This window comes from Aspergillus brasiliensis (genome assembly GCF_001889945.1).
Source record: "Aspergillus brasiliensis CBS 101740 unplaced genomic scaffold ASPBRscaffold_11, whole genome shotgun sequence".
Lineage (NCBI taxonomy): Eukaryota > Fungi > Ascomycota > Eurotiomycetes > Eurotiales > Aspergillaceae > Aspergillus > Aspergillus brasiliensis.
The window spans coordinates 735726-763232 of NW_027137452.1; the positions used below are offsets into that span (position 1 = coordinate 735726).

General features: G+C 50.7%; 11 protein-coding genes across 11 annotated transcripts; 4 read left to right on the forward strand and 7 right to left on the reverse strand.

The window, feature by feature from the left end:
• Positions 1-210: 210 nt before the first annotated feature.
• Positions 211-558, reverse strand: ASPBRDRAFT_198644 (uncharacterized protein; the record flags this gene model as incomplete). Its single annotated transcript, XM_067621221.1, has 1 exon — positions 211-558. The coding sequence occupies one exon, from the start codon at positions 556-558 to the stop codon at positions 211-213; it is 348 nt and encodes a 115-aa protein (XP_067476324.1).
• Positions 559-873: 315 nt separating this feature from the next.
• ASPBRDRAFT_198645 (uncharacterized protein) lies at positions 874-1247 on the forward strand (the record flags this gene model as incomplete). The annotated part of the gene is made up of 2 exons (XM_067621222.1): positions 874-959; positions 1082-1247. 2 exons carry the CDS (start codon positions 874-876, stop codon positions 1245-1247), a joined length of 252 nt encoding a protein of 83 aa, XP_067476325.1.
• A 780-nt stretch (positions 1248-2027) lies between these two features.
• ASPBRDRAFT_57617 (uncharacterized protein) lies at positions 2028-3894 on the reverse strand (the record flags this gene model as incomplete). Its single annotated transcript, XM_067627770.1, has 3 exons — positions 2028-2474; positions 2559-3793; positions 3858-3894. The coding sequence occupies 3 exons, from the start codon at positions 3892-3894 to the stop codon at positions 2028-2030; spliced, it is 1719 nt and encodes a 572-aa protein (XP_067476326.1).
• Positions 3895-4433: 539 nt separating this feature from the next.
• Positions 4434-5879, forward strand: ASPBRDRAFT_57618 (M20 family metallopeptidase; the record flags this gene model as incomplete). Its single annotated transcript, XM_067627771.1, has 4 exons — positions 4434-4526; positions 4582-5387; positions 5448-5587; positions 5656-5879. 4 exons carry the CDS (start codon positions 4434-4436, stop codon positions 5877-5879), a joined length of 1263 nt encoding a protein of 420 aa, XP_067476327.1.
• Positions 5880-6267: 388 nt separating this feature from the next.
• Positions 6268-8252, reverse strand: ASPBRDRAFT_57619 (putative MFS allantoate transporter; the record flags this gene model as incomplete). The annotated part of the gene is made up of 9 exons (XM_067627773.1): positions 6268-6465; positions 6547-6781; positions 6855-6920; positions 6990-7090; positions 7143-7406; positions 7461-7719; positions 7767-7826; positions 7884-8042; positions 8101-8252. The coding sequence occupies 9 exons, from the start codon at positions 8250-8252 to the stop codon at positions 6268-6270; spliced, it is 1494 nt and encodes a 497-aa protein (XP_067476328.1).
• A 677-nt stretch (positions 8253-8929) lies between these two features.
• On the reverse strand, positions 8930-11218 carry ASPBRDRAFT_46365 (putative 2-methylcitrate dehydratase). Its single transcript, XM_067625623.1, has 4 exons — positions 10889-11218; positions 10033-10810; positions 9792-9976; positions 8930-9730 (listed from the first exon to the last, which is right to left on the reverse strand). Exons 1-4 carry the CDS (start codon positions 11168-11170, stop codon positions 9299-9301), a joined length of 1677 nt encoding a protein of 558 aa, XP_067476329.1. The 5' UTR covers positions 11171-11218; the 3' UTR covers positions 8930-9298.
• A 915-nt stretch (positions 11219-12133) lies between these two features.
• On the reverse strand, positions 12134-14179 carry ASPBRDRAFT_293282 (DNA cytosine methyltransferase). The gene is made up of 2 exons (XM_067622644.1): positions 12666-14179; positions 12134-12610 (listed from the first exon to the last, which is right to left on the reverse strand). The coding sequence occupies exons 1-2, from the start codon at positions 14072-14074 to the stop codon at positions 12178-12180; spliced, it is 1842 nt and encodes a 613-aa protein (XP_067476330.1). The 5' UTR covers positions 14075-14179; the 3' UTR covers positions 12134-12177.
• A 1425-nt stretch (positions 14180-15604) lies between these two features.
• On the forward strand, positions 15605-19427 carry ASPBRDRAFT_131707 (uncharacterized protein; the record flags this gene model as incomplete). The annotated part of the gene is made up of 4 exons (XM_067618358.1): positions 15605-15689; positions 15770-16910; positions 16966-17444; positions 17998-19427. 4 exons carry the CDS (start codon positions 15605-15607, stop codon positions 19425-19427), a joined length of 3135 nt encoding a protein of 1044 aa, XP_067476331.1.
• ASPBRDRAFT_46370 (uncharacterized protein) lies at positions 19307-20442 on the reverse strand. Its single transcript, XM_067625625.1, has 4 exons — positions 20314-20442; positions 20145-20242; positions 19991-20047; positions 19307-19903 (listed from the first exon to the last, which is right to left on the reverse strand). Exons 1-4 carry the CDS (start codon positions 20386-20388, stop codon positions 19735-19737), a joined length of 399 nt encoding a protein of 132 aa, XP_067476332.1. The 5' UTR covers positions 20389-20442; the 3' UTR covers positions 19307-19734.
• A 1748-nt stretch (positions 20443-22190) lies between these two features.
• Positions 22191-24576, forward strand: ASPBRDRAFT_46371 (aldehyde dehydrogenase family protein). Its single transcript, XM_067625626.1, has 3 exons — positions 22191-22625; positions 22733-22914; positions 22988-24576. Exons 1-3 carry the CDS (start codon positions 22365-22367, stop codon positions 24438-24440), a joined length of 1896 nt encoding a protein of 631 aa, XP_067476333.1. The 5' UTR covers positions 22191-22364; the 3' UTR covers positions 24441-24576.
• A 1613-nt stretch (positions 24577-26189) lies between these two features.
• Positions 26190-27218, reverse strand: ASPBRDRAFT_131685 (uncharacterized protein; the record flags this gene model as incomplete). The annotated part of the gene is made up of 1 exon (XM_067618356.1): positions 26190-27218. One exon carries the CDS (start codon positions 27216-27218, stop codon positions 26190-26192), a length of 1029 nt encoding a protein of 342 aa, XP_067476334.1.
• Positions 27219-27507: the final 289 nt, after the last annotated feature.

The following is a 27507-nucleotide window of genomic DNA, read 5'->3' on the forward strand; positions in this document are numbered from 1 at the left end:
TTGAGGGTTTCTCTACTAAATGGTAGGAGATCACGGAGGTGCCATGTAGATTGTATCCTCTATGGAATGAGAGTCCATACACTTGAGGCAAAGCACTAATTGATCTGATCTGATCTGGTCTAGATCCTGATTCTTGCCTCTTTTCCAAATTCAAAACTTTCTCTTCGATACGATCCCGGGGGAATTCCTCCTTCTTATAAGTTGTTTCTTCTATCGCCGCACCTGGGAAGCAGTCTTGGCATCGAGTATAGACACCCAAGGCCGAGCAGACTGCCCAGCCTGCCAAGCGCCAATCACAGCATCCCCGGAAGCGACATCTTGGCGCCAACCTTGGGCGCGAAGTCGGCGAGTCTCGCCTCTTTGGGGATTATGACGCATACGACCACTGCATTCCGCCACGTGAACCAGTACGAGCATCGAGACCCGAGTTTCGAGCGCCGTGATTGGTGCAGCGGCCCAGTGGCCCCAGCGGAAACGCCAAGGTGTTCCGGAGCGCGGAGACTTGGCGCCTCCTGAGGCAAGAATCCTGAGGATTGGCCCGCCTCGGATGGCCTGCATCGCCGACTGACTGTCCGGTGGCCTTGGCGTGCTGCTGCGCGGGGGTCTGAGGGCCAGTCGCTGGCTCAACTTTAAATGCAGCCGTCGCTGTCCTCGGAGACCTGCCCCAATTCCCCCGACCGGTAATGGATCCCATTCCCAGTATCTCCCCCCATGCAACCCATCCCCACCATCTTTCCCCCTGCTGATGTTGCTTTGGAGGCTGTCGTGAGGAGAGACTCGCTGGCCTCGAGCCGATCTATCCGACGCGTCATCTCCTAAGCGCAGTTGACCTATCGATCTTATCTTCGTTGTTGTTCCCTCCGTCTACTTCCGATGGCCGGGGATACGCATCACACCGAAATAGCGGGTGTCATCGTGGGTGCTGTGGTGTTGTTTGCGGCCTTGAGTACGATCCCATTGTGAGTACTAGTTTTCCAGTGTCCCCTATTGGAGACTCAACTGCTGCTGCATCCATGCCTGGTGGAGGAGGCTGCATGCTGGTTGAATGTCATTGTCTCGACGTACCTCTCTAACCGCACAGTATCGTATTGTACCATCATCGTCGACGAGCAACCGCCAGACGCGGTAGTGAACTCCGCAACCTCACCGATGGCGGCATGATGCGGCAGGTATCGGTCGATCGATGGCTGGACGAGCAGACACACGCGAGCTGCGAGGATCGGCTATACGCTCAGGAATCCTGGTAAGGCTGTTTTCCTTTTTTGGGTGGCGCCAACGCTTGGCTGAGATGCGGGGACACACTGCTGGTAGCGGTCTTGGCCGGACTTGCGTTCCATAGAACTGATCCGTGGCTTCCTTGGTAGTCCCATATGTCTGTCAACCCTAGCAGCGTCCCAAGATACCCTTCCTTTTCCCGAGCCGGCCTGGGTCGCACCATCACCCCACGACGAGCCCAACTTGCATGACACAATGGAGGCCGATCGAGCGTCTGGGCGGAGAAACATCCTGGTCCTCAACCGTTGTCACCATGTCTTCCATGCATCTTGTCTCGCATCATGGTTCGAATATCACCAGTATAGGTGCCCGATTTGTCAGACATCATATCTTAGCGAATAGCCCGCTACAACATTGCAGATAGCCAGTGACCGCAATGGAAAGTCCTTTGTTTCCGTGTATATCTTTGCCAAGACTAGTGCTATGATTGGCAAACTCTAAGTCTGTTCTTGTCCCATTTGACTCGTTCGAACAGGGTCGTCACCATGACCACGATGTCACCTCCAGAACCAAGCATAATCGTTTTGCATGGCAGGCCCTGAATGAGTGCGATAATGTACGACCACTAGCTGCATGGCTAGAGTGTAGCAGACGTTGGCAGTCTAGGAAGTCCCCACGATCCGGCCAGGATCCTCTTCCGGAACTTTCTAGCATCACACGTCAGGCAGATCCCCGGGCTATTCTTGCCTTACCGTCCTCGCCACTGGAATCCAGATATCTTATCAAATCACTCCAACGTCTAACCGACTGCACTACTGTGCGCACAATGGCCTTTGTCCGTGCGCAAATGGATCGCCTCCTTGGATGATCTCATCAAACCGTGCGCTGACCCGGCTGTAGTTGAGCCCATAGCGACCAAGCTCGCGCAGCCGAAATGACACCCAATCTTGATATATTCTGTCGGACGTGGCAATCCCCGCGATGAAGAGAGGCCACGTGATGCGCACCATCAGGTGCGGTCTGCTGCGATGCAGCTTCAAAGAGAGTTCCAGAACCAGGGAAACGGCATCATGCAGGGCCATCATCCCTGCACCCTGCAGCTCTTTGGCCAGGGTGTCTTTGAAGCACAGGTGAAAGTACACGATTGTGCCGTAGTATGTAATGGATGCCCAAAAGATCGTTTCCATCACGCGACGTCCATCACCCACGATTTCACACGAGGGCGCAGACTTGGCGGAACCCAACAAGGTATCGTATTCCTGATCAGCGAATTAGTTAGTCACCGTCTCCATTCATTTGAAAGCAGATGACAAGTCATCTGCAGTAATGAGATGGAGACTTACATCAGATAATATGTTTAGTTCACTAATGATATCAAAGCCCGACTTGACCGAAGGATTTCCTTGCCGAAACAACTCCGTGATCTTGAACTGTAGCACATGGCTCCGATGATACAACGATAGCCCGGGCATATTCTCCATATCATCCAGCTGGGCTGTGGTGGGGTAGGACTCCCCCCAGAATCGCGACGGGGACTGTCTGCCAATCCTGTACAGCTCGGCAAGACTCAATCCCACACTTCCTGCTTCCTCTTGCATGAAAAACCGGAACAGGTCGGCATCGAGCCTTGCAGCGCCTGGACCAGAGAGCAAAGCGCCCGGTGTGAAAAAGTACAAAGTCCAAAGCAGAAAAAGAGGGACCGCTGTATGTCGAAGCCTGTTTTTGGACAATTCAGCAGTCTGTTGCAGCGCAGGGCTCTCGCACGCGTTCATGGGCTGGGCCTCGTCTGCGATTTGACATATTGCAGTCGTCGAACTTGCTTCTGCAATTTCAATATTTGGAGGCTCTAATCGTTTGAGTGACGGGACGACGTGGTTGAAGAGTAGACTTTCGATTCCGCGGATGTGAATATTGATCCCGGCAGTCCCGCTGCCGAATCGGTTCTCATAGTCAATCATCATCCACAAGGTGATGAAGATGGCTTCGATCTGCGCCGGGGACTTGACGTCTGGCTTCAGCGCTTCCCGAAGGCCAGAAAGAGCCCGACCATAGTGCAACCTACTGTCCATGTCGGACAGGCTCTCAATGGTACATGGTCCCTCCGTCTTGTCCCGGTCATATAGACGCGACCGGTTGATTTCACTAGATGTAGTCGCCAACATCATGCTCATGACCATGGGTTCCTTGACTGCAATCTTGTGGTAGGCATAAGAGACGGTAGACCACGGCCAGTGCTTACCGAGGATCACGACCAGCGCGGAATCCTGAAGGTAATTCAAGCATGAGCGATCAAAATCCGATATAATAAGAGAATTGGCCGCTTGGATGCTGCTCCCAGCACCACCGGTGGGCGACAGAGAAGGCGCAGGGGACGGAACAGGCCGACAGACCGTCCGCGCTTCCACCAAGCGAGTGTCTTTTCCGGGTGTTTTTGCTGGGCCCCGGGGAATGGGGCCGCCCTTCCACTCACATACGATCCGGGCCGCTGTGCAACGCCGGCACTGTGGCTCCTGCTGGCCGGGAACGAATAGTTTCTCTTCGTCGCATTTGACCTTGCGGATTCTACACGTGCGACAACCTGTGGTGCAGTAAGTCCGACCATTCTTAGTGAAAAGTAAGACAGAACTGGTGGGGATCCTTACCGGTCTTGGACCGAGTCCTCCTGCCGAGCCCATGCATCGTCTATCTATCGGTTCTATCGCGTGCTTGCCGGTGCTCCACTTGCTCGCGGTGTGCCTGTCGGGGGGAAATGTCCTGTCAGACTTGACATGTAACCTGGTCGAAGCAGGGCCATCAGAGACACCGAGCCTAGACAAACCAACCAGGAGGACATAGAAAGGAGAGGGGAAAAGAGAAAATGCGGAGAATTGAATCGCCAACCGCTGCTCTTTTTTCCCTCCAGCCGTCGTCCTGCCGAGCCTCGCCCGCCGATTGGCTGGGTCGGCACCAGTCAGGTGACCTCGGTATCGGCAATCGCGATGGCTTCAAGAGTGCCAAAAGCAGTAGTCGAGTAGACTAGTAGTAGATAAGTCACTTCCTATCGCTTATCGCTGTGATACTGATAGCCCCCTCTCGGATCTCCGCAATCAATGCGGAGTACAATCTCCACCATGCGCTATCCAGCTATAAAATGCCGTGCATACCGACATTATCTGATCCTAGCACCTAATTAATACAATTCAGCCATAGTTACTACAAAGTACATACCAGCCATAACCATGCAGCTCGAAGCAACACAGCAACGCTTCATCACCAGCGTTGAAGAAGTCCTCCACAAGCATGCCTCCGAATTAGAAGACATCAACAAAAAGGCACGCTCAACACATTGACACCCACCCACTCACTTCCATACTAACAAATTCCCAGATCTGGTCCATCCCCGAACTCGCCTACGCCGAACACCAAGCCCACGACAACATCTGCACCCTCTTCGAAACCCTCCAATCCACCAACCCAGCCTACCACGTCCAACGCGCCGCCTACGGCCTCCCAACCGCCTTCGAAGTCACCTACACCCACGGCACCGGCGGCCGCACCATCGCCTTCAACGCCGAATACGACGCCCTCCCCAACATTGGCCACGCCTGCGGCCACAACCTCATCGCGACGAGCTCCATTGCCGCCTTCATCGCCACCTGCGAAGCCCTCAAACACCAAGCCCCAGACCTTGGCTACACCGTCCGCCTCCTCGGCACCCCAGCTGAAGAATCCGGCGGCGGGAAAGTCCGTCTCCTTGAGAATGGCGCCTACAAGGACGTCGACGCCTGCCTAATGGTCCACCCGATCCCCATGGCCCCTGGCCACCCCGAGCTACTCAGCTTGGCAACGGTTCTTCCCGGTGGATTTCTGGCGAATGACAAAGTCACCGTGACGTTCACGGGCAAGCCGGCGCATGCGGCCGCGGCGCCGTGGGAGGGCGTGAATGCGTTGGATGCGGTGGTCGCGGCGTATGTGAATATCTCACTGTTGCGGCAGCAGATTCTGCCGACCCAAAGAATTCATGGTGTTGTCGCTAGTGGAGGGGATAGGCCGAATGTTATTCCTATGTCGGCGTCGGTGGATTACTATATTCGGTCGCCGACGAAGAAGAGTCTGAAGACGTTGACAGAGAAGGTGGTGAAGTGCTTTGAGGCGGCGGCGATGGCGACGGGGTGTGGAGTGGAGTTTGAGTGGTGAGTTGACCTTATCCCTCATTCATTCAACTTTCAGGAGATGCTAATCGGTGGCTGTAGGGGCATCTCATACGACGACCTCAAAACCAATAACCCCATCTGCGAGAGCTATGTCTCTGTTATGCGCGCAATGGGTCACCACACCATCATGAATAACGCCGGCCAAGCTAGCAAGCTGACCGGCGCGTCTACGGATATGGGTACGTAGACATCCCAACCTTGGTATCCTTATTGATAGATCAATCTTGGTTAACTATGATTCTCACAGGAAACGTCTCTTACGCCGTCCCTGGTTTCCATGGCCTCTTCACCATCCAGACAGACGGCGTCAATCATACCCCGGGCTTCACGAACGGTGCTGGGTCTCCTGAGGCGCATCAGCGCTGTCTGGCCTGTGCGGCGGGAATGGCTGTCGTGGCGTGTCAGATCTTGACGGATGATGATTTCGCCAGGAGGGTGAAGGAGGATTTTGAGGTGGAGGCGGCGGAGTAGTAGATTTCTATGATGGATTAGTATGGTTATGTTGTTTAACTACTGTTGAATGAGTATGAATGATTTATCATGACACAGCGATTGCTGGATACTGGATGTTTGTATGGTCACGGTAACAAGATCTATGTTTCGTAGTTATATGATGGCTGATGAGGTAAACTAGAAATGTCCGGTATGCAGGATGGATTGATCTTCTTGTGAGAAACGAGGGAATTATTTTTTAATACTGCAATTAGCCTTGAAGAGCAAATTGCTCTTAGAGTTATCAGAACTCATTCAGGAGTTGATTCTGCACAATCAATGCACCAAACAAAGTCACATCATAAAATCCTCACGCAGTACACTATTCCATTCCACTCCATCCCAAGATTTATCCCTACTATAGATATCAATAAACATACCTAAACCCCGGGTTCTTCAAATCCGTAATATCAGCCAACACCTCCCTCTCTTCTCCATCTCTCTCCTCCCTCGTCCCCATCCCCAATCTATCCCTCCTCGCATTTTCCCACCTCAAATACACAACAAACAGCGCAAGGTCCACCACCACAACAGCCAAGCACACAAACACTGCTGTAAAGCCACTCTAATATCACCCATTAAACACAGTAATTAGTCACACGATTTCAATAGGACTATTAGAGTGGTTGGACGGGGGGAAACACACCTGATATCTCGGGGCCTGGCTCTCAAAGAACAACTGCGGTCCGATAATATTTCCGACGCAATACATGATAAAGTATATGGCGCTGATGGTGGCTCGCTTGGTGATGCCGCCGATGTTGGCGCTGATCATGGCCATCGAGAGGGGGAGGCTGACGGAGTAGAGGCTCATTAGGATGAGGCCGATATACCGGGAGGCGTTGGATTTGGTGCTGTTGACGAGGGCGGTTCCTAGGATACTTTTTTTTGTTTCTTTGGTTAGCGCGGATGGATGGGATGGGATTGAAGCTGGGATGGTTTCGGTTGATGTACCTGATACAGGAGAGTATGATGGAGGTTATGCAGCGGGTGTTAGAGAGTTTGGTCGAGGTGAAGCAGCTGTATTCCGGATGGTTAGTAGGTTTGTTATATGGTAGGTGTTAGCTGGGGGATGTGGAAAGGACATACGATATCAAAACGATGAGGAAAACAATAAATCCACCAGGCATGCCTAGCAGCAAAGTGTGCTGGGTGTCATATCCGAAACCTTCGAGGATGAGTCCTGAGAACTGTATTTGATCAGTTTATCTGCGCGCTCATTGATAGAAAAGTGGAACTCACTGTCGTATAGCCACCATTGGGAATATTACAGCCCAGTACAAACACAGCCAGAAACCAGGTTTTCGGGTCTGTAAATGCTTCGATGACCTGGCCCCATTCGATCTTGTTGTTCTTGTAGCCGGCTTTGTTGGCTTTTAGTCGTGCCAGGGCAATGGCCCTCTCTTCGTCCGTTAGGAAGGGGGCAGTTGTTGGCGAGTCGGGCAGGCGGAGGAGCATTACCAATCCCCAGAGGAAAGTGACGATGCCGAAGATGATGAACATCCACTGTTAAAGATCAGCTTGGTCCTCAAGGTCTAATCCATTTATGAGGGTTTCTACCTTCCATGATGCTAGGCCGTCATCAATCTGCCAGACACCCACCGCAATGGCATTCCCAAGCACCAATGATAGACTATTGCCGCAGAACCAGATCCCGTGGCGTAGCGGTTGTTCGGAAGTGCGATACCATAAAGATGTGATAAGACTGAATCCCGGGCTCACACTCGCTTCCGCGCAGCCTAAGAAGAACCGGGCGATCATGAGTCCGGTGAAGTTTGTGGTAGCAGCATGGCAAGCGAGAACGACGGCCCAGCAAATACTGCAGCTGTAAGCGTGTGGTATAGTGTCAGGAAGAGGCAAACGTACTATGTGCATGCCAGGTACTTGCCCAAGGGGTACTTGACGAGGAGAAGCGAGGCGGGATAACTGAAACATCTCATCAGCCTTGCTCAGGTCAAATTGCTTCATGTAATGTCAGCTCACCTAAACGCAAGATACCCAAAATAGAAAATCGACGAAGACCAGCTATACTCCGTCCCATGCAGCTTCAGGTCCGTCAAAAGACCCATGACAGCAGAGTAATTCAACGTCTGCTTATCCATAAACGACATCATATACGCGACCAGCATGATGGGAAGAATCCTAGTACATCGTTAGGCCTCCTCACTACCACATCGCACATTAAAAGCATGCATCATACCGAAAATCAATCTTCCTCACAAGCCTCTTCTCCGCCTCAGCAGAGAACTGAGGCATCGATTCCAGCTCAATCACCCCATTATCGATACTTGCCTTCGCAACCTCGTGACCATCATTGCTCTCCTCCTTCTTTTCAGTCGTAAACTGCCCCATAGTTTTTCGAAAGAAATAACAAGATCCCAAGAGGAATTACCAAACCAAATAGCGAGCGAACGCACTCTGCAAACCTTCTCCCCTATATACATCCCCAACAACCATCACGAATATGCAAATGCCCTCCGCATCTTATCATCCCTCATCTTGGCACCAAAGTCAATATCATCGCTGCAACTCTCCCCAGCCACACGATCATTGGCTGGATCGGCAAGGCAGCACCCGATCGACAACAGCCGATGCCGAGATAGAGTACTGCTGCTTTACCCCAGGTTTTTCGCTATTATCGAGAGAGGGTGCATTAGTCTAGCGGGTTGGGAATCTGTGCGCTGCGCAGATAGCAGGTTCGTTGTCGATGTGATTGGTGGTAGGGTGAGACAGCCACGGAACTCAGTACCAACGGGCACTGTTGCTCTTGGTAGCTGGTAAATATTGGGGCCTTTCTTATCGCCGATTTCCTATCGGTGGTGGCTTGGTGATGGGGCAGGTTACCTTGCTAAGCTGTCAAGGTTCTTCATGCGATTTGCGAAGATGATGGGGGTCATATGCCAGCTCGCTATGTTGCTTTCTCAGACTAGTTTGTAAGTTATGGAGTAGTAGAGAACTTAGTAGTGAGTCCTATTGTCTTGCAACAGACTCACTGATAAGCCAGATGACCCGATAGCCCTGGATGAGTAGTAGTATACACTGTAGACATGATATCACCCGTTATAGATTAGAAGGCGTTCTAGTAAGATCACTCTGCAGCATGATAACATAAGAAGGTCGGCAAGGTCTTGATCCTGGCTGATAGACGTGGGTGTTGTTGTTGGTGGGTTCGGCAGCATGTTGCATAACCGTCGGCAGTGAGTCCATCCACTAGTGCCATAACCAAGCCTTCTATACATTCTTCTATCCTGCATAAACCTGCCTTTTACGGTCCGTCCCACGTGATAATTCAAAGTACTTCTATCTGACTAGTTCACGTTATCTCATACACGATATTTCCAAAAGCCTTGCTTCCGATTATGGTATAATATCTTCATGCCGCATATACAATCATGACTCTACTGAGCTGCGACCATGTTGTCCTTGACATACAAGTCGACGTACTGGTCAACGTCGTAGCCCTCCAGAGTGGCACGGTCCAGGCCAATCTTGATCAGCTGGTCAATGCGTGCCTGGTCAAAGTGCGCCTGCAGATGACGCTTGTACTTGTCCAGAATCTCCGGCTTGGCCTCCTCACGCCGCAAACGGTGGCCCAAGGGCGCTTCAACAACCACCTCATCAAGCACCGTTCCGTCATTCAGAGTAACGGTCAGGGCGTTGGGGATGGTGCGCTTGGCAGGGTCGTGGTAATCCTTGGTGAACTGAGGATCCTCGACACAGTAGATACGCTTCCGCAGATCATCCAGGAGCTGAGAAGAAGCAGCCTCAGATCCGTCCGCGTAGTCGTTGGCAGTTAGCCGGTTGAAGACCAACATGGTCGCGACCATGTACTGGCGCACTGTCAGTATGCGTGATACATGGCAAACATTTTCGAAATCCAGAAGGACCTACCTGGACACAGTGGTCACGATCAGCGAAGTTGTCCATCGCCTTGAACTGCTTGTCAATGATACGAATGCACGCCTCGTGGGTGCGGTTTCTGATCTCCTTGATGTCGGCGGCAGTCTTTCCGAGAGCCTTCAGCTTCACGTTGACGATCTCTGCGGCCTCAATCGCCGTCTGGGAGTGGAACTCGGCTATCATGACAACTGTTAGTACCTCCATCATACTCATGTCCGATGGCTAAACTTACCCGGGTAGGAGACCTTGAAGAGAACATTTTCCATAACGTAACTACCGTAGGGGCGCTGGAACTGGAACTTGTTGCCCTTGAACAGGACATCGTAGAAACCCCAGATGGGGGCAGACAGGACGGTGTGCAGACCACCCTCACCCTTCTGCACCTTCAAGACGAGGTTGACGGCCCGCTGGCATGCGTCACCCGCAGCCCAGGACTTCCTCGACATGGTGTTGGGGGAGTGTCTGTAGGTACGGAGGGACTGTCCGTCCACGAATGCCTGGGTGATCGCATCCGCGGTCTGCTTTTCGCTGAGACCGAGCATCTTTGCAACGACAGCAGTGGTGGCAACCTTGACCAGGACCACGTGGTCCAAGCCGACCTTGTTGAAGGAGTTCTCCAGCGCCAACACACCCTGGATCTCGTGGGCCTTGATCATGGCCTCCAGAATATCCTTGACCTTGAAGATCTTGCCGTTGGCGATGTTTCCGCCCGCACGATTCGTGCGAGAAACCCAGTCGGCGACAGCAAGAATACCACCCAGGTTGTCCGAGGGGTGACCCCACTCAGCAGCCAACCAACAGTCGTTGTAATCCAGCCAGCGGATCATAGCACCAATGTTGAAAGCACCGTTGACGGGGTCCAGCTGGTAGGGCGTTCCAGGAACCCGAGTGCCATTGGGGACCACGGTGCCGTCCACCACGGGACCCAGGAGCTTGGAGCACTCCTTGAACTTCAATGCCTCCAAACCGCACCCGAGAGTGTCGAGGAACACCAAGCGAGCGGTGTCAAACTGCGAGTCAAGAAATCTTCAATTAGCCCGTCGCACGTAGATGAAATTTAACCAAAACATGGTGGAGAACCCTCGTACCGCCAAGTCCGAGTTCACATTGTAGTTGTGGATATAGTCGGCCATATCCTTGATCTCGGGGTCGTACGGCTTATCGCCGGGAACGACGGGGGCAGCATGTTGCAGAGGAGACATCGTAGAAAATCGAGAGACACGAGAAAAAGTCGAGGGCGTCCTGAGACTGGGACGAGCAATGGAGGAAAGAGAAGAAGAAGCAGGCCTGGAAACGGAGGAGATGCGGGACGACCAAGTGCGGGGAGACCTGTGGGTCAGCCGTCTCAACGCTGAACAAGAGGCAGACATGATGAATACCCAAGACGATGCAATGAAATGGAGGAGGATGCAGCAATGCCGCCGAGTTAAAGGGGGAAGAGAAGAGGAAGAGGAGGAAGGGAGGGCGGAAAGCACGGAGAAGTAGAGAAGTAGACTTACGTTGCTGGGGGCAATCCAAAGGGTAAAAGGGCAGAAGGAAAGGGACGGTGAGCTAAAGTCACCCTGATCTCATACCGCCCCCGGCCTTGAACCGAGGCCAATTCCTTCTCCTACAAACAATCGGGCGGTTATTGCCGGCTGTCCGAAAACACATGGAGCGGGGGGGAGGGATTCTCATCGTTTCTCAGGCTACTCCGTAGACTGATCTACTATCTACTGATCGGAGAAGTCAATCGGCGCCTTTTCGCGTGGTCCCAATATTCAGAAACTCAATGGCGCTGAAAAACCAGTTTCAGTGCGACCGGTGCCTGACCCAGAGTTTTCTCCTCCTGAACATCCTCACTACTGTGTACGGAGTATGCTGGACTAACAATGCCGTCTCAATCTCAGAATGCCCGGTCGAGAACTAGTGCTTTAGTATCATGCAGGAGGAGCCACCTTGCATGGTCTTACATCTCTAACGCACAATTGAGATCATCTTGAAGCAATTTTTATTCCATGTCACTTCTGCTAACCTTTCTACCTCAAATTAGATATCTCCAACCCAAAACCAACAACTGTCGTGGCGATGACTTCCCCCTTCTCTCCGCGGTTGGATGGCTTCTTGTCTTCCCGCGGCTATCAAATGGAGGCAAAGGCATGTGGATCTCCTGGCGGATCATCCCCATCTTTCTCCCTTCGGAGCTCTGACAGTCGAGACTCCACCCGAATTCCACACCGAGGGCCGAAGTCGAACACAACAAAAGCCCGCCAATCCGTACTCATTCCTTACGATCCTTATTTTCGCTAACCCAACAACCACAACAAGGGCAACTAAGAGAAGGGATCCAAGAAATGCACGAAATGCGCATAGAAAGAAGACCATGATGTTAACAGAATCAGTGTCGCCCGCGCTGCTCAGTATCGGTTTCCTCTTGATCTGTTCGCTGCAACGAGGCTTTCACCGTGCGATAAATCGCTTCTGCCAACTTCGGCGGCACTGCGTTCCCAATTTGCTTTCGCACCTCGCGACGCCCGAAGCGGAAGCGCAGAGGGAAAGTCTGCAGGCATGCAAATTCTCTGTTAGTAAAGCCCCGTCGACCGGATGGGTGGTAATTCTCGCCGCCGCCACAGGTTATCGTTCGTGCCTGTATGTTGGCGTCAAATGGTCTTCGCTCATGCGCGCGACGTTGCAGTGCACCTTCGACATCGTGGTCAGCAGCCCCATACGGGATACGAGAGATAACTTGATTAATCGTCACGTAGTCTCTGAGGCCAGAACCAGGTAGCCCATGCGTTGCTTCAGGGAAGGGTGGGAGGGTCTCCCCGGGACTACAAAGACCATTAATCAGTACACGTAAACCAGAAAGACATAATGTCTACTTACCCAGATGCGATGATTACCAAGCGCTTTCTTGTCTGTGGCACTCCGAAGTCCGCGCAATTAAGGATAGTCCATCTAACGGAGTAGCCGATTTCAACAAAATCTTGGACCACACGATGGAACGTCTCCCGGTGACGGTCATATAACCCGCTGGTCTCTTCCATTGTATGGACTCTCGGCTTTGCTTTCCTGATCAGGTCGCCACAAGAGAAGATGCATGCTGAGTTCGCATCGTCTGTAGCGCATTGTATGGTCTTAGCCGGGGAGAAAGTTTGACATGGCGGAGACCCATGCGTGACATCCACCTTAAGGAACTCATAGTTGTTCGTCAAGAATGTAAAGACATCCGATTCTTCGCACTCAGCATCAGGGAAGTTGAGACGGTAGGTAGCCGCTGCGTGTTCCGAATTATCAAATGCCCACGTAGGGCGCAAACCAGCGTGGCGAGCACCGCAAGACACTCCGCCAGCACCGCAGAAACCGTCCCCAAACGTATACTGGCGATTAGTCTTCTTATCTGTACTCTGCCCAGTAAGATCAATGACCGATTCCTCGAGATCAATCGCACACGGAGCATCCCCCTCTCCAAAAGGTCTAGTGTCTCCCCTCCACGCCTTGCGCAAATTCCTGGGATGGATTCTATATCCTTCATCTGCTTCATCAAATGAGATGTACTCAAGGGAGGCTGGGTCCTCTGGCTTCATGCGGAAATGCTCTTTCAACCGACAGAACAGGCCGTGGGGACGCTGGTTCTTCAGGGAATCGTGATCCACATGACAGGAATTAGTGAAGGTGATATTGACAATCCGCTTAATCAGGCCCAAGCCAATGTTTCTTTTGTCATTGGCTACCCAGATAAGCTCGTTGGGCCATTTAGGAACATATGTGCCTTTATGTCTGGTTGCGCGCAGAAGATGTCGTCCGTTAAAGAAGATCTCCTTTGAGACAACGTGCTGAGAGATGCTTTCGATCCGTATGAAGTTCCCATCGAATATCTCCAAGGATTGCCCCGGGGTATACACAATACCATTCGCACACCATTCTGTGAGGGGACGTTTAGCGGGTAAGACATCGATGATTTGCACATCAGCATCAGCATCTTCTTGTTGGGGTCGACTGTTCCAGGTCTGTAAGAGCCGGTTGAAAGCAGCGTCGGTCAGGTAGTCCTGCTCTTGGAATTCATCTTCTGAATCCGAATCCAGTTCTATTATTGTATTGAACTCGGCGGGAGCAGGATCGTTCTCAGTTGAAGGGCCTGGGCGAAATTCAGTCTGAATGCTCAGGACTCGGTCAGGGTCGTTCTCGACGGTTACGCTGCTCCGCTCCGAGTCCCCATCGATAGACATGGAGTCTGATGGCCATTCATTATCACTTTCGCAGAGGTGAGGCATGGTAAAAGAGAATGGAGCCATTCTGGATGACAGAAAGATATGTGATCGAGCTGGTCTGTCCTAAATACGCTGGTTGGGCAGATAAGAGGGCTACTCTTGCAGAAGAAACAAAGTGGTAAAGACCTTGAAGGAAAGAGGAATATGCAGAGGATAGGGAAATGTAGAGGAGAGAAAGTTGGAAGAAAAGGAAAGACATATTTATAGCCAGGTGAATGGACAGAAAAGAGTAGCTTAAAGGAAGTGAAAAGACGGAGTAACACAGGAGGAGACGACATCGTGAAGAATAACACGCTTTGCGCATATCATGCTGGACGAGAGATACCGAACTGGCGGATGTGAGAGTAAACAAAGAGTTTGATTGGCTACAAGAGAGAGAATTGATAGGGTAGACATGATCGAGAAGTGGAGGAGTAGAGGAGAGTGATGTGAGAGTGATGTGTGTGTGTGTGTGTGTGAGGATGTGAACATTGAACAGTTATCTGGGCTATATAGGGTGTATAAATGGACCTATTCCGAAGTGTATAACGAAGCACCTGACTTGTGAATAGGCTGTGAAATTCACTGCACCTGACTTGTGAATAGGCTGTGAAATTCACTATGGCTGATTGCTAGTCTTGCATCACACTGGCTGCACAGCACCTTACACAGGTCTCACAAGCCCAGTTCATCGAGGTTGAGTGAGACTAGGCAGCAGCCATAAGATTCAAGGCAGCTCAGCAGTAGAGCAGGGATATTCGGGTTGATAATAGCGAAATAATGGCTATAGCCTGTGCCATATTTCTAGTATGCTATACTAGTAGTTAGTAGTACTAGTTAGTAGCTATCTACTATGAAATTATATAGATAGAAATTACCTAATCCGCACACTCATCTCTGAGTGGTCGAGACCAGCAAAGCATGGATCAACCAATGGCAGGAACGGGCGGGGAGCTGAGTCAGGTCCGGCATCGGCATTACTGGAAAGCCGGGGCAATCTCCGGTTTGTGAAATTTTCTTTGGTTTAGCGGCACCCGCAAAAATTCTTCCCTTTTACTCGGTTGGCAGTGGAGAAGAGCAGGAGAAATAAGATGCGAGGCCTCTCTCTCCTCTCTTTCTCTCCTAAAAAAACTCCTTTAACCATGTTATTCGCTTCACTTATCCCTCCGTGGGCGTGACATTGGCCATCATCCGCCACCATTACTACCTCTGCATGAGTCTTGTTATGTCTCGATAGACGTTTCCGGCTCTATCCCATCTTTTTACACCCGTCCAATTCCGTTTTCTACCCCACCACACTGTGTGTGTGTGTTCCCACGACTTTCTCTACCCGTTCTGGATGTGAGTATAGGATCGCTTTCTTCCTCTTGCCTCTTTGGTTCAGCCTTTGTTTCTTTCTATGATGAATTTCGGTTTTTTTTTTATAGATGTTAGACTTCCTAAGCATCATTGCGGATATTTTCCGATCTGACTATAACTACCTTGCCACTGAAATTTTGCCTTGCTGGTCTTTTCTTTTGGGGAAGCACATGCTAATTTCAAAGCTTCCAACTAGAACATCCTACCGCCGACACAATGTGTGGTATCATTGCTCTGATTCAGGCGAACCCCTCGTCGTCCGCTGCCATCGACCTTCATGAGGCACTATACCTGCTTCAACGTGAGTTTAGAGCCCCCCAGAACACGGAAACTATCGGTATCTCAGGAAACACCGGCTAATAATTGTCTTATCGTGATTAGACAGAGGTCAGGATGCAGCAGGAATTGCCACGTGCGCAACCGGCGGTCGCATCTATCAGTTGAAGTCGAACGGTATGGCGGCCAAGGTCTTCAACGATGGCGCCAGGGTAGCAGACCTGCCGGGTTCTATGGGAATTGGTCATCTGAGATATCCTACTGCCGGGAGCAGTGCCAACGCTGAGGCTCAGCCATTCTATGTGAACAGTCCATATGGTATCTGTCTGGCTCACAACGGCAACCTGATCAACGCTCCCGAGCTGAAGAGATATCTCGACATCGAAGCCCACCGTCACATCAACACTGACAGCGACAGTGAGTTGATGCTGAACATCTGGGCTGACGAGCTGAGCGAGACGAAGAAGGCGCGTGTCAACACCGAAGACCTCTTCGCCAGTCTCAGCCGCATGTATGAGAGATGCCAGGGTGGCTGGGCTTGCACTGCTATGCTTGCGGGCTTCGGTCTTCTGGGTTTCCGTGACTCCTATGGTATCCGTCCTCTCGTCCTCGGTTCCAGAGCCTCTCTTGACGGTGAGGGCACCGACTACATGATGGCGTCCGAGTCGGTCGCCCTTCACCAGCTCGGATTCAGCAACATCCGCGACATCCAGCCGGGTGAGGCGGTCATCATCGAGAAGGGTTGTGAGCCTGTCTTCCGTCAGGTCGCTCCCAAGAAGTCTTATGCTCCTGACATCTTCGAATACGTCTACTTTGCTCGTCCTGACTCCGTCATTGACGGTATCAGCGTGTACCGTAGCCGTCAGCGGATGGGTGACCGTCTTGCTGCCCGGATTCTCGATGTCCTTGGACCGGAAGTGGTCAAGGATATCGATGTCGTTATCCCCATCCCTGAGACCTCGACGACGTCTGCGGCGGCCGTTGCCCGGTATCTGGACAAACCTTACTGCCAAGGCTTCGTCAAGAACCGTTACGTCTTCCGTACCTTCATCATGCCTGAGCAGAAGACCAGACAGAAGGGTGTCCGCCGCAAGTTGAATGCTATGCAGGCCGAGTTCAAGGACCGAAATGTCCTTTTGGTTGATGATAGTATTGTGCGAGGCACGACCAGTCGGGAGATCGTCACTATGGCCCGGGAAGCCGGTGCTAAGAAGGTCTACTTTGCCAGTTGCGCCCCAGAGATTACGTAAGTGTTGACAGTTTCTGCAAAAACATCTTCCAGTTGCTTACCATCTTGACAGACATGCTCATATCTATGGTATTGACCTGGCATCGCCTGCCGAGCTCGTTGCCCACAACCGCGACACCGAGTCTATCGCCAGGCACATTGGTGCTGACAGTGTCATCTACCAAACATTGGACGACTTGAAGGGTGCCTGTGCTGAGATCGCTCAGGAGAACGGCTTGTCTGAGCCACGCGACTTTGAAGTCGGTGTGTTCTGCGGCAACTACATCACCCCGGTCTCCGACGGCTACTTCGAGCACCTGGAGAAGCTCCGGGGCGAAGGTCGCAAGATCAAGGCGCTGGACCGTGCCAAAGAAGCTGTCACCCACGGCTTTGCCAGCGAGAAGGACTTCCGCATGGCGGCCAACGGTGTCAAGCTGGATGAACAAGGCAACATCATCCCCGCCCAGGACCCCAGCGAGTCGGAGGTGCCCCAGGTCAGCGTGTGCACCACCCGCAAGCACAAGGAAGAAGAGCATCCCAAGGTGAAGGATCGTATGGACATCAGCATCCATAACATTGCTGATCACGCATGATTATGACATTATGGCCTATTTAAACCATTTCATGGCATTTATGTGGTCTGGAGTCTTGGAGTTTGTAGACGGTGGACGATAGATAGGGAGGCCAACTGCTTGACTGGTTATCAGAAACAACGGAGGGCTGAGATACCCTACGTGTTAACGAATATATAGACCACCGATGACAATTTCTGTGTTACTATGGAGTATATTCTGATAGGATGACGTAGGATGCAGGACGACCCTGCAGGTTCCCGATCATGTGACGACGGTTGCTCATCTCGCGTGGCCACCAAACCTGTAAACTCTTGCATAACGATTACGGTGGTGACTATATCCGATCTGATTAGGCAGTTTTTGCGTAATGCAGCATCTATTTGGCCTCGCCCTTCAGCCAAGGGCATGCACCGTGGTCTGAACTGAATTCGCGCAGCATTTCCAAGGTGCCGGTCGGCTTCCGCTTTTGCCTCTACAGTGTGGAAAGTGCACGGCTTCCTTCCATCCACTCTATGTCATTTGTTGAGCAGTAATGGCTCGTATAACACGTTCCGCCACTGCGCGGGAGGCAGCGCTGCTTGCTGCTCAAGTGCAGCAGAGCGAGGCTCAGCCATCCAAGTTATCAGACTCGAATGTTGCGGATCTAAAAGGGTCGGCGAGAAGAGCCACCGCCACTACATCTGCGAGCCACTCTCGAGCCACGAAGAGCAACGGGCTAGTTGATGGGCCTGCTCGCAAAAGGCTAAAGACAAACGGCAAAGCTGCAAAAATAAATGATGCCCAAGAACTTCCTCACAATTTAGGTTCAGCTACTGTGCTATCCGAGCTGCATGATAAGAGCGCTCCAATCAAGTTAGACATCCGCGACACCCCGATAAAGAAAGAAGAGATAGATGCAGTTTCCAACACCCTGCAGAGCACCGTTGACAGGGCCATGAAAGCTGCCTCGGAGCCCAGAGGAAAAGAGAAGAAGGTTAAAAAGACTAACACATATGGCCTCACACCTGGAATTACCCCGTTCCCTGACTGGGCTCGTCCAACCCCAGAAGAATGTGAAGAAGTCAATCGGCTACTCTCGACCGTACATGGAGAAATCGTTGCACCTACCACTATTCCTGAGCCATCTCTCACTGTTACCGGCTGTGGCGAGGTTCCCTCAGTCCTCGATGCTCTTATCCGCACCTTGCTCAGCGGAGCAACAACAGGCAATAACTCTGCCATGGCCTTTAACGGTCTTGTGCAGAAGTTTGGGATCCTAAAGGAAGGTGTCGGCAAAGGAAGTGTGGATTGGGATGCTGTTCGTCGGGCACCGCTCAAAGATGTCTTTGAAGCCATCAAGCGTGGCGGCTTAGCGGACGTCAAAAGCAAGAAGATCAAGGCCATACTAGACATGGTCTACGAAGAGAATCAGCAGCGCAGAGACATGCTGCTGAAAGGCTCACAGGATGCACCATCAGATCTGCTTCAGAAGTCCGAAGGTGGCAAGCAATATGAAATTGCATGCGCCGACCAGAGTTTCCTATCCCTGAACCATCTTCATAGCCTCGCCACAGAGGATGCCATGGTGGAGTTGGTCAAATACCCCGGGATAGGTCCGAAGACTGCTGCTTGTGTGTTGCTTTTCTGCCTGCAACGCCCTTGCTTTGCGGTTGATACTCACATCTTCCGCATCTGCAAGTGGCTGAACTGGGTGCCTCCGGACAAAGCAACGGAGATTACGGCGTTCAGCCATCTCGAAGTACGCATCCCTGATCATCTGAAATATTCTCTTCACCAGCTCCTCATCCGGCATGGTAAGTCTTGTCCACGATGTCGGGCTATCACTGGGCAGTCATCTGCCGGATGGGAGGAAGGTTGTGTAATTGATCATCTGGTAAAAAGGACTGGAAAGAGGAAGGGAGGGAGCACGGAATTAACGACGGATGGTACCAAGCCCAATGGACGGAAACGCCGTGCTTGAGCAGAGATGCTTAGGACATCAGCAAATCATGTGTGATCTATCCCTGTGTACGGAGTCATTTGCTATCAATTAGCTAGTTAGATAGTATCATTATTGTTTGCAATAAGATAGAGCTAGATTCTAGGTTGTCCGATGCCATAAAAAAAAATTCAGTCACTTCAGCGACGAATCAAACCTGATAGTATTAGGAGTGGTGCTAACTTCCATTTTCCGTTAAAGATTATTTGAAAAATAGCCGATGGTGAAAATACATCAAACCACCTAGCAAAACCCTCAAGATAATGCGTCCTTTTATCTCTCCAGAATCTTAGTAATAGTAAGGGGAGTATTCATCGTCAAGGCTTTGATCAAAGGTGCAGTTGACACTTCCAAAAGCACCGTATTCGTTATACTCATATCCAGTATCAGTTTTCCGCCAAGCGTCATCACCAGGAACAGCCAAGCTTGGGTACCTGGTGCCGGTACAATCCGTGCGACTGTCCATAGTTAATCAACAGATCTATGGTTGTATCGGTCTGTCTGACCTCCGGACAGATCGCAATGATGGGTTATGGATGACATACTCTAGGTAGAAGTCGCAGATGTTCACCTTCCCCACAATGATTATACTGTTGGCGTAACTGAGCATCGGATGTCAGCATGGCATGTCTAATAAATAGGACGACAAAAATGGCTATTTTCCACAACATGAGTTGTGTTTCTTTCTGGCATTCTTACTCGGTTGGGGTTTCCAGGCCAGCACATTCACCTATATCTGCGCTTAGGTCGTGCTCGGTTGGTTCTGCCAGAGGGCCGATCTCGATAGTAACAAAGTACTGTTCAATTCGTTAGAAGAGATTATGTGATCCATACAATATGCCCATCTGGAACAATAAATTATACTAGCCTCCGTATCAGACGGCTCTATCTGGGCAGAGGCCAGACAAAGACAGCCCAGGACGCCGAGAACTGACAACTTCATAATGACAAGTGGTGTCCAAAGATCAAGCTATAATAGATGTGAACTAGAAGAAAGATCAAGTTAGTTCGAGGAAAGTCCAGAGGAGAAGATGGGGAACCTTACATTTATAGTACTACGTACGTACAAGAGAAGAACCCTTTCCCGGTGCTTGGCTTAGCATGCTGGAGTGGCACTGTACATGCAGGTAGCAATGGTTTATTCAAGCGATCTGTTTGTTCACGCGACTTTTCAGGCTGCATACCGGAGGGGAGAGGATGATGCTAAGAATCAAGGTGCCACCTAGGAAAGCTCAATGGAATGCCATTGACTCTAATGCAGAATGCCCATCTCAGCTGCGCCACAGCGTAAGGCTATCCCATCATCAGTGCCCTTTGTACGTTACTCGGCCCATCACCATATTCATACAGCCTTTACTATCCCAGGTTTCTCTGCTTCTGTCCATCTCGTCTCGGGGAAGGGGGAATTGAGCAGCACATACAGTAGAATGAAGAAGTCGAGTGAAGGAGAAACATGTGGAGATAAACTGACGGAATCAACATGCATTCGCCCTTACATTCCTCAATAGACTAGGTAATACATTTGATTATCCATTTACTGATCTATCCTTTATTAGGCGTTACAGTAAGGATCAAATTCCTACCTTTTGACGCACGTAGCCGATAATCCAGCAAGTGAGACCACTGGTTAGTTAAAGTTCAATGTAACTAGTTATGTCAATCATAACCCCACAACGATTTCAAAGACTTTATACCCAGAGGAGCGAAAATGGGAGGATCGAAGGAGGATGTTGGATTGCGCTACTAGGCCTAGCCTGTAAAGCCTCTTGGTCACCGTCAGCATATTGATATACATAGCTTGAATTGCTGATGTCGACGAGGGCTTACATCAAACGAAACTTCTGTGAGTCTGACATATCAGGCTAGTTTATGATTAACCGAGAAAGATAGCATATAGGCCCACGCTTTACTTGCAAGTGAAGCTCAGTCTCTACCCAGTGATTGTAGTCCTACCCTCATAGGCTTCGAGCAGGAGAAAGGAAGGAGTCTATGTTGTGAAGTTACAGTATCATAAAATACAGATAATATACAGGGGCAAGGGAGGATTAGAATACTGCGAAGCTAGTTATGATTTCATGATAAGTAAGCAAAAGGTAGCAATAGGACTGGTATAGAGAAGTATATAACTATTAACTAGACGTGTTGTAAACAGAATAGATTCTTATTCTGTGATTCTTATACTCTTATTATTTTTTTCCCTCCCAAGGAAGAATAGACGAAATTATATGGATAATACGTCAGGTAGTAGGCGGCATGCAAAACAGATGCGCTAAACTGGAAGTAAAATTCCCCGCAGATGGCAGGCGGTGTCAAGCCGGTTCATTGGGAGTTGTTTTCCGACAACATAACTCCGTATAAGTAGTTAGTTAATTACAGAAAGTTGCTGATAGTTGTACATAGTCACCAACAGTTATTACTAGACAGATACATATGCTTGATTCAATAGAAAAGTAACCTAGTACCTCTTTCTACACCCTTAGGTCACTGTTTCAGACTATCAAATATCTCTTGAGTATCTTCTTCATGTACCCTCTCTGGCCACTACTAGTACACATATATATATATATCTCTCTAGCTACACGCATGCAATTCAGGCGAATTTGGAGCACCGTGTCTAGTCACTCGAAGTACTCGTTAGAGAATCCCTAAACTGGATATAAAGACCCTGCAATACATAATCCCTTTTGTCTCTAGTCATTTCAATCGCCCAAACCTCTTGAGATACTGCAAAAAAGCTGGACGGAGCCGGCCCCTTGGCACGTGCACCCGCATATCGGAGCAGTGGATAATTGATCGAACCACCTCCAGACGGTCCTCAAGTCCCCTCCTCCCTTTTTCGCCCTTCCCTGGCTTTTCACACACTCAGAAGGGCCCGGGCAAGCAGAGCGTTGTCTCAATCGCCCTCGTGCGACCTTCATAATGGACTCACTCAATCCATTCATCCCCCCGGCTCTCCAGCCTCTTGTGGATCAACTCCGGACCCAAGGTCCGTTACTCGGTGTCACGTTGCTCTCGTTCGCGGCCGCGTACCTGGGCTGTCTCTACGTTCTAGGTAGAAAGGAAGCTGCCGTTTCGTTTAATGTGCCTATTCCTCCAGAAGTTCGGGCCAATTGGAAGGGCCAGAAATGGGACAGCCTTCAAGGGGAGGGAAGAAAAGTGCTGGAGGGACAAATTCGGGGAGTAAGTCTGCCTACTACGCTCCACCTCACTAAATGCCCTTCCCTTTGCAAAATATACCCTACATCTTACTATCTTGACATGCTTCTGACTGCCCCTCTCCTACGCAGCAATGGAACGACACCTTGATTATGAGCTATTGCCCCGCGGACGGAAGAGTACTCGGCAATGGAATTAAACCCGCAACTCCTGACGACGTCGATCGCGCAGTCCTGGCTGCGAAGAGCGCACAGCTTGAATGGGCCAATACTAGCTTTGCAGAGAGGAGGAAGGTTCTGAGGACGTTGCTGAAGTGCGTACCTAGCTTGCCATGTCAAGTTTCAGCGACCAACACAGTCACTGACCCTGAACCCTTCGTCCAACAGATACGTCCTTGACCACCAAGATGAACTCGTGACCGCTTGTTGCTTGGATTCAGGCAAGACCAAAGTCGACGCTGCGTTCGGAGAGATCCTCGTCACCGCAGAGAAGCTGAAATGGACACTCGACCACGGTGAAAAGGCCCTGGCACCGGAATCGCGCCCGACAAACTTCCTCATGATGTACAAGAAAAACATGGTCACCTACGAGCCTCTGGGCGTCGTCTCCGCCTGCGTCTCATGGAACTACCCCTTCCACAACTTCATCTCCCCCGTCATCAGCGCGATCTTCGCAGGAAATGGCGTCGTTGTCAAGCCCTCCGAACAAACCGCATGGTCCTCCGCTTTCTTCCTCGAGGTCATCCGCGGCGCCCTCTCCAGCTGCGGCCACTCGCGCGACCTCGTCCAGAGCATCGTGTGCCTACCCAACGTCGCAGACCACCTCACCTCCCACCCGGACATCTCCCAATTGACCTTCATCGGCTCCAAGCCCGTGGCCCACAAAGTCTGCGAGTCCGCCGCCAAGTCTCTCACCCCGGTGACCGTCGAACTGGGCGGCAAAGATCCAGCTTTGGTCCTCGACGACTCGCGCACCGTCAGCGAAATCCCCGCCATCGCCTCAATCCTCATGCGCGGCGTCTTCCAATCCGCCGGCCAGAATTGCATCGGCGTGGAGCGCATCATCGCCCTCCCCAACGCATACGACAAACTCGTTGAGGCTGTTTCCACCCGTATTGCCCGCCTTCGTCTCGGCTCCATCCTCCTGGACTCCCAAACCTCCGCCGGAACCCCCGACGTCGGCGCCATGATCTCCCCAGCCCCCTTCGACCGCTTGGAATCGCTCATCGCCGACGCCGTCAAGCAAGGTGCACGCCTGATTTGTGGTGGAAAGCGCTTCCAGCACCCCGAGCACCCCCTAGGCCACTACTTCACCCCGACTCTCCTGGTAGACGTGACCCCGACCATGAAAATCGCTCAACAGGAGCTCTTCGCCCCTGTCTTCCTCGTGATGCGCGCCTCCTCCGTCCCCCACGCCATCGCCATCGCCAACTCAACGGACTACGGCCTGGGTGCCAGCGTCTTTGGCTACAATCAGAGTGATATTGCGAATTGCGTGGCGAACATCAAGTCGGGCATGGTGTCGGTCAATGACTTTGGCAGCTACTATGCGGTTCAACTGCCGTTCGGTGGCGTCAAGGGATCCGGGTACGGCCGGTTCGCGGGCGAAGAGGGCTTGAGGGGCGTTAGTAATGTGAAGGCTGTCTGTGTGGATCGCTTCCCCAAGCTTATGGCGACGAGGATTCCGCCCAGAGTGGATTACCCTATTCGCAAGGGTGATGGTGCGCGGCAAGATGGGACCGGCGCATGGGAAATGTGCAAGGGAGTCGTAGAGACGGGGTATCAGATTACGTTGGGAGGAAGAGTGAATGGGATTTTGAGGTTGTTGACGAATATGTAATGTGCATACATACGCCCGCTCAGATGAGTGAGTGGACGGTACGGGGATGCTGTGTAGATTATTGATATGGTGTTGTAATGTGTAAGATAACAAAAAAGAATAGGTCCATATTTAATGACATTATGCATGCATACAATTGCCTTCTTCAGTATATCAAACCGTCAAGCATACAGCAGTTAGCCTGAAAGATAGACAAGCAACTCATACCGTAACTTCCATTCGAGACATTATTGTGATATCTAGGTCTGGCTATCAAACAAAGCAAACAACCATACACACCCAAAAAGGTAAGTATAGGGCTTCCCCATATCACCTGATACCTTCCTAATTAAGCAACTATCAAACCCTAACACTAATCCCCATCAAGCCACAAGAGGAACCAGGGGGGAAGAGGGAGCACAAGTCATGACGTCACTACCGACATACTCCCTGTTCCTGTTCAGTAGTAAGTAGTAATTAAGAGGGAAAGGGGAAAAAAAGACCAGAGGAAATCAAGACCAGCCCATAACGTCAAGGGTCTCAGCCTTATCAAGTGGCGAGACCCTTTCATGACACACAAGTCAGTGGGAAATAATATGCACGTCGTCACTTGGGGAGAATATTGAGTTAGTTATTTAGTTTTTTACTCTATACGATGTTAGTCGGTTTAAGGATCCGCAATGGAAATTCCCCTTTTCGGGGAGACACCGTCGTCGATATGACGGCATTCAAGGCACACGGAAAGCCAACGTAAAGCACGGCATGAAGTTGGTAAAGGGTTCCAAGGAATCAGTTCAAGCCATAGGAAGAATTACCGGGATATTAATATGTAGGGTGTGTGTCGATCTTACTATTATTATTATTATTATTTTCTTTCACTTGTATTGTGTTAAGAACATCATACATCATCGATCGTCGTTTGTCCCCTGTACTTTCTTCTTAATCAACCACTGAAGTATTACTACATTCACTGCTGCGGCACGACATATATATATCTCCGTCTGATACTTCCTCAGATTCTTTTCTTTTCAACAACATGCGTCCTTTCAGTGACACTTCTACTCATACTACTGCTTCTTCGAGTTATAATTCTACTGTGCCGAAGGATTCGAAATAAATTCCTACCTACATACATACATACCACTACTACGTCCGAACTACTACTACAACTACAACTACAACGGAACTTCAGTTGAGTCGTCAATATGGGTGCTGTGGTTTCTTGCGTATGTCTTCGTCTTCTTCTACTTACAAATGAAAATGATGATTGGCTAACACATCATGCTTTCCATATAGATCGCTAGTATCTTCCACGCCATCGGCGCTTGCCTGATGGGCATTGTCAACACAATCGGTGCTGTCTGCAAGGCGATCATCGACGGTGTTGTTACCCTCTTCGACGTGATTATCTCGTGCTTGACCTGCGGATCTTGTGGTGGAAGGAGGAGAAGAACGCGGAGGTCAAGAGTCTGACATGACTGACATGAAAAAACGCCCGACCTTGACCTTGACCAAGACTTAATCGCCATGAAGTTATGACGGATATGGATATGATCGTGGATATCAGTTTCGGAGTTATCGTGGTTTCTTTGTATTGTTGTTGCGTTGTGTTCCCCTGATCTTTTTGTGCCATGCCTGATATCCTGTTTCCAACCTGAGCAATGAAATTTCCACCAAATTATGAGTGTCGAAGTAGAAGAACTGGGTGTACCCCGTAGTTGTAGTATATGTGCATGTCGACTACTGCAGACTCGAGGTCATCCTGGCAAACTATCCCGAGATGCCTGTCCCAAGTTTAGCCATCAATTGATCCTTGAGCTGGAAGTCGTCAGATGGGATATCCTCCCATCGCTGACTCACCAGCAGCCTGACGAAAGGGTCCTCCACCTCATCCGCATACTTCACAGCCACGTAGAAATGATTTGGCAGGACAGGCCACCGGATGGGGTACTTGTACCACGGCACACGAATACGCATGCTCAGCAATCGCTTGAACGTTGCGAGGTCACGATCTCGAATCGTCTGTCGAAGGATCCGCTTCGCCCGCGGGTGCTCGGGATCCTCATCCAGATAGCCGTCCCTCGATAACAACCCGAGGAAGTCCAGCTTAGATTCCGTCCAAGGAGGAAAGAGGAGCTTGTCCGGGACCCGGACTGGTAAATTGGTCGCGAAGCTTGGTAGCCGGAAGATGTCAGTCTCCCGGTAGATCTCGCTGGCTGGACGGATCTGGACTGCGCCAGCATCGAACCACAATGCAACTTTGCAGTCTACATCCGACTTGGGGATTTTGGCTTTGAGGATCAGGTCGCCTTTTCCGCGATGAGCATGGGGCGTTTCATCAGACGTATGATGTAGGTCGTTGTCGAATTGCTCGCCAATATTGATGAGGATCTGGCGGTCTGTAGGCGATAAATCTAGCTGTAGACACTTGCGGCGGATGGTATGCTGGATGTAGTCCCTCTGGCATTTGCGGATCAGAGGCAGTGTACACCAACGACAACTGAGGATAACGTTTTGCAGGTCTCTCCTTTCTGGGGGAGAGAGGGCAAAAACATCAAGAGGCCAGGGAAGAAAATCAGGCGTGAAGAAATCTTGTCTGGAGCTTTTGTTGGTGCTGCTGAAGACATAGCGGATGACCCAGGTGTATAGGACCGTGTTGGAGAGAGCCCGGGCGATGTGTATGGAGGCTCGCGGGAGGTTAACCTCGACACAGTGGAGGAAAATCTCTTGGATGATTTCTACCGGTAGTCTCTCGAGTGCTGATAATCCGGCTAGGGCCGGCTGCGAGACGTTAGACATTGAAATGAATGATGACCTGATAACTTTCTGTATACTGGAGGGATTATATAATATGTAAGTCTTGAGGGATGACACTTCGAGAGGATGGTCTGAGCTCTAACATCTACTGGCGATAACCTTACCATCATGAGCTTAAGTACTTGCAGATTGACAGGGCCATCGGTGTGTCTAATCACCATCAAGAAATGGTCTAGACCACTCAGTTCGCCAGCTGAGTTCCTGGTGAAGCAAAAATAGGGGCGCGAATCTGTCAGAGTGGAGATCGTAATTTGATTGAACCGATAACAAA

Excerpts from the sequence above, each read along its gene's own strand:
- ASPBRDRAFT_293282 (XM_067622644.1), bottom strand. The coding sequence starts at position 14,074 with ATGGCTCCATTCTCTTTTACCATGCCTCACCTCTGCGAAAGTGATAAT. Across the intron at positions 12,611-12,665 it reads TTGGTAATCATCGCATCTGG|TCCCGGGGAGACCCTCCCAC; the intron begins GTAAGTAGACAT and ends TGGTCTTTGTAG.
- ASPBRDRAFT_46365 (XM_067625623.1), bottom strand. The coding sequence starts at position 11,170 with ATGTCTGCCTCTTGTTCAGCGTTGAGACGGCTGACCCACAGGTCTCCC. Across the intron at positions 10,811-10,888 it reads ATGTGAACTCGGACTTGGCG|TTTGACACCGCTCGCTTGGT; the intron begins GTACGAGGGTTC and ends CTTGACTCGCAG. Across the intron at positions 9,731-9,791 it reads ATCGTGACCACTGTGTCCAG|TACATGGTCGCGACCATGTT; the intron begins GTAGGTCCTTCT and ends ACAGTGCGCCAG.
- ASPBRDRAFT_46370 (XM_067625625.1), bottom strand. The coding sequence starts at position 20,388 with ATGAAGTTGTCAGTTCTCGGCGTCCTGGGCTGTCTTTGTCTGGCCTCT. Across the intron at positions 20,243-20,313 it reads TAGAGCCGTCTGATACGGAG|TACTTTGTTACTATCGAGAT; the intron begins GCTAGTATAATT and ends CGAATTGAACAG. Across the intron at positions 20,048-20,144 it reads GGCCTGGAAACCCCAACCGA|TTACGCCAACAGTATAATCA; the intron begins GTAAGAATGCCA and ends TCCGATGCTCAG.
- ASPBRDRAFT_46371 (XM_067625626.1), top strand. The coding sequence starts at position 22,365 with ATGGACTCACTCAATCCATTCATCCCCCCGGCTCTCCAGCCTCTTGTG. Across the intron at positions 22,626-22,732 it reads TGGAGGGACAAATTCGGGGA|CAATGGAACGACACCTTGAT; the intron begins GTAAGTCTGCCT and ends TCTCCTACGCAG. Across the intron at positions 22,915-22,987 it reads GTTCTGAGGACGTTGCTGAA|ATACGTCCTTGACCACCAAG; the intron begins GTGCGTACCTAG and ends TTCGTCCAACAG.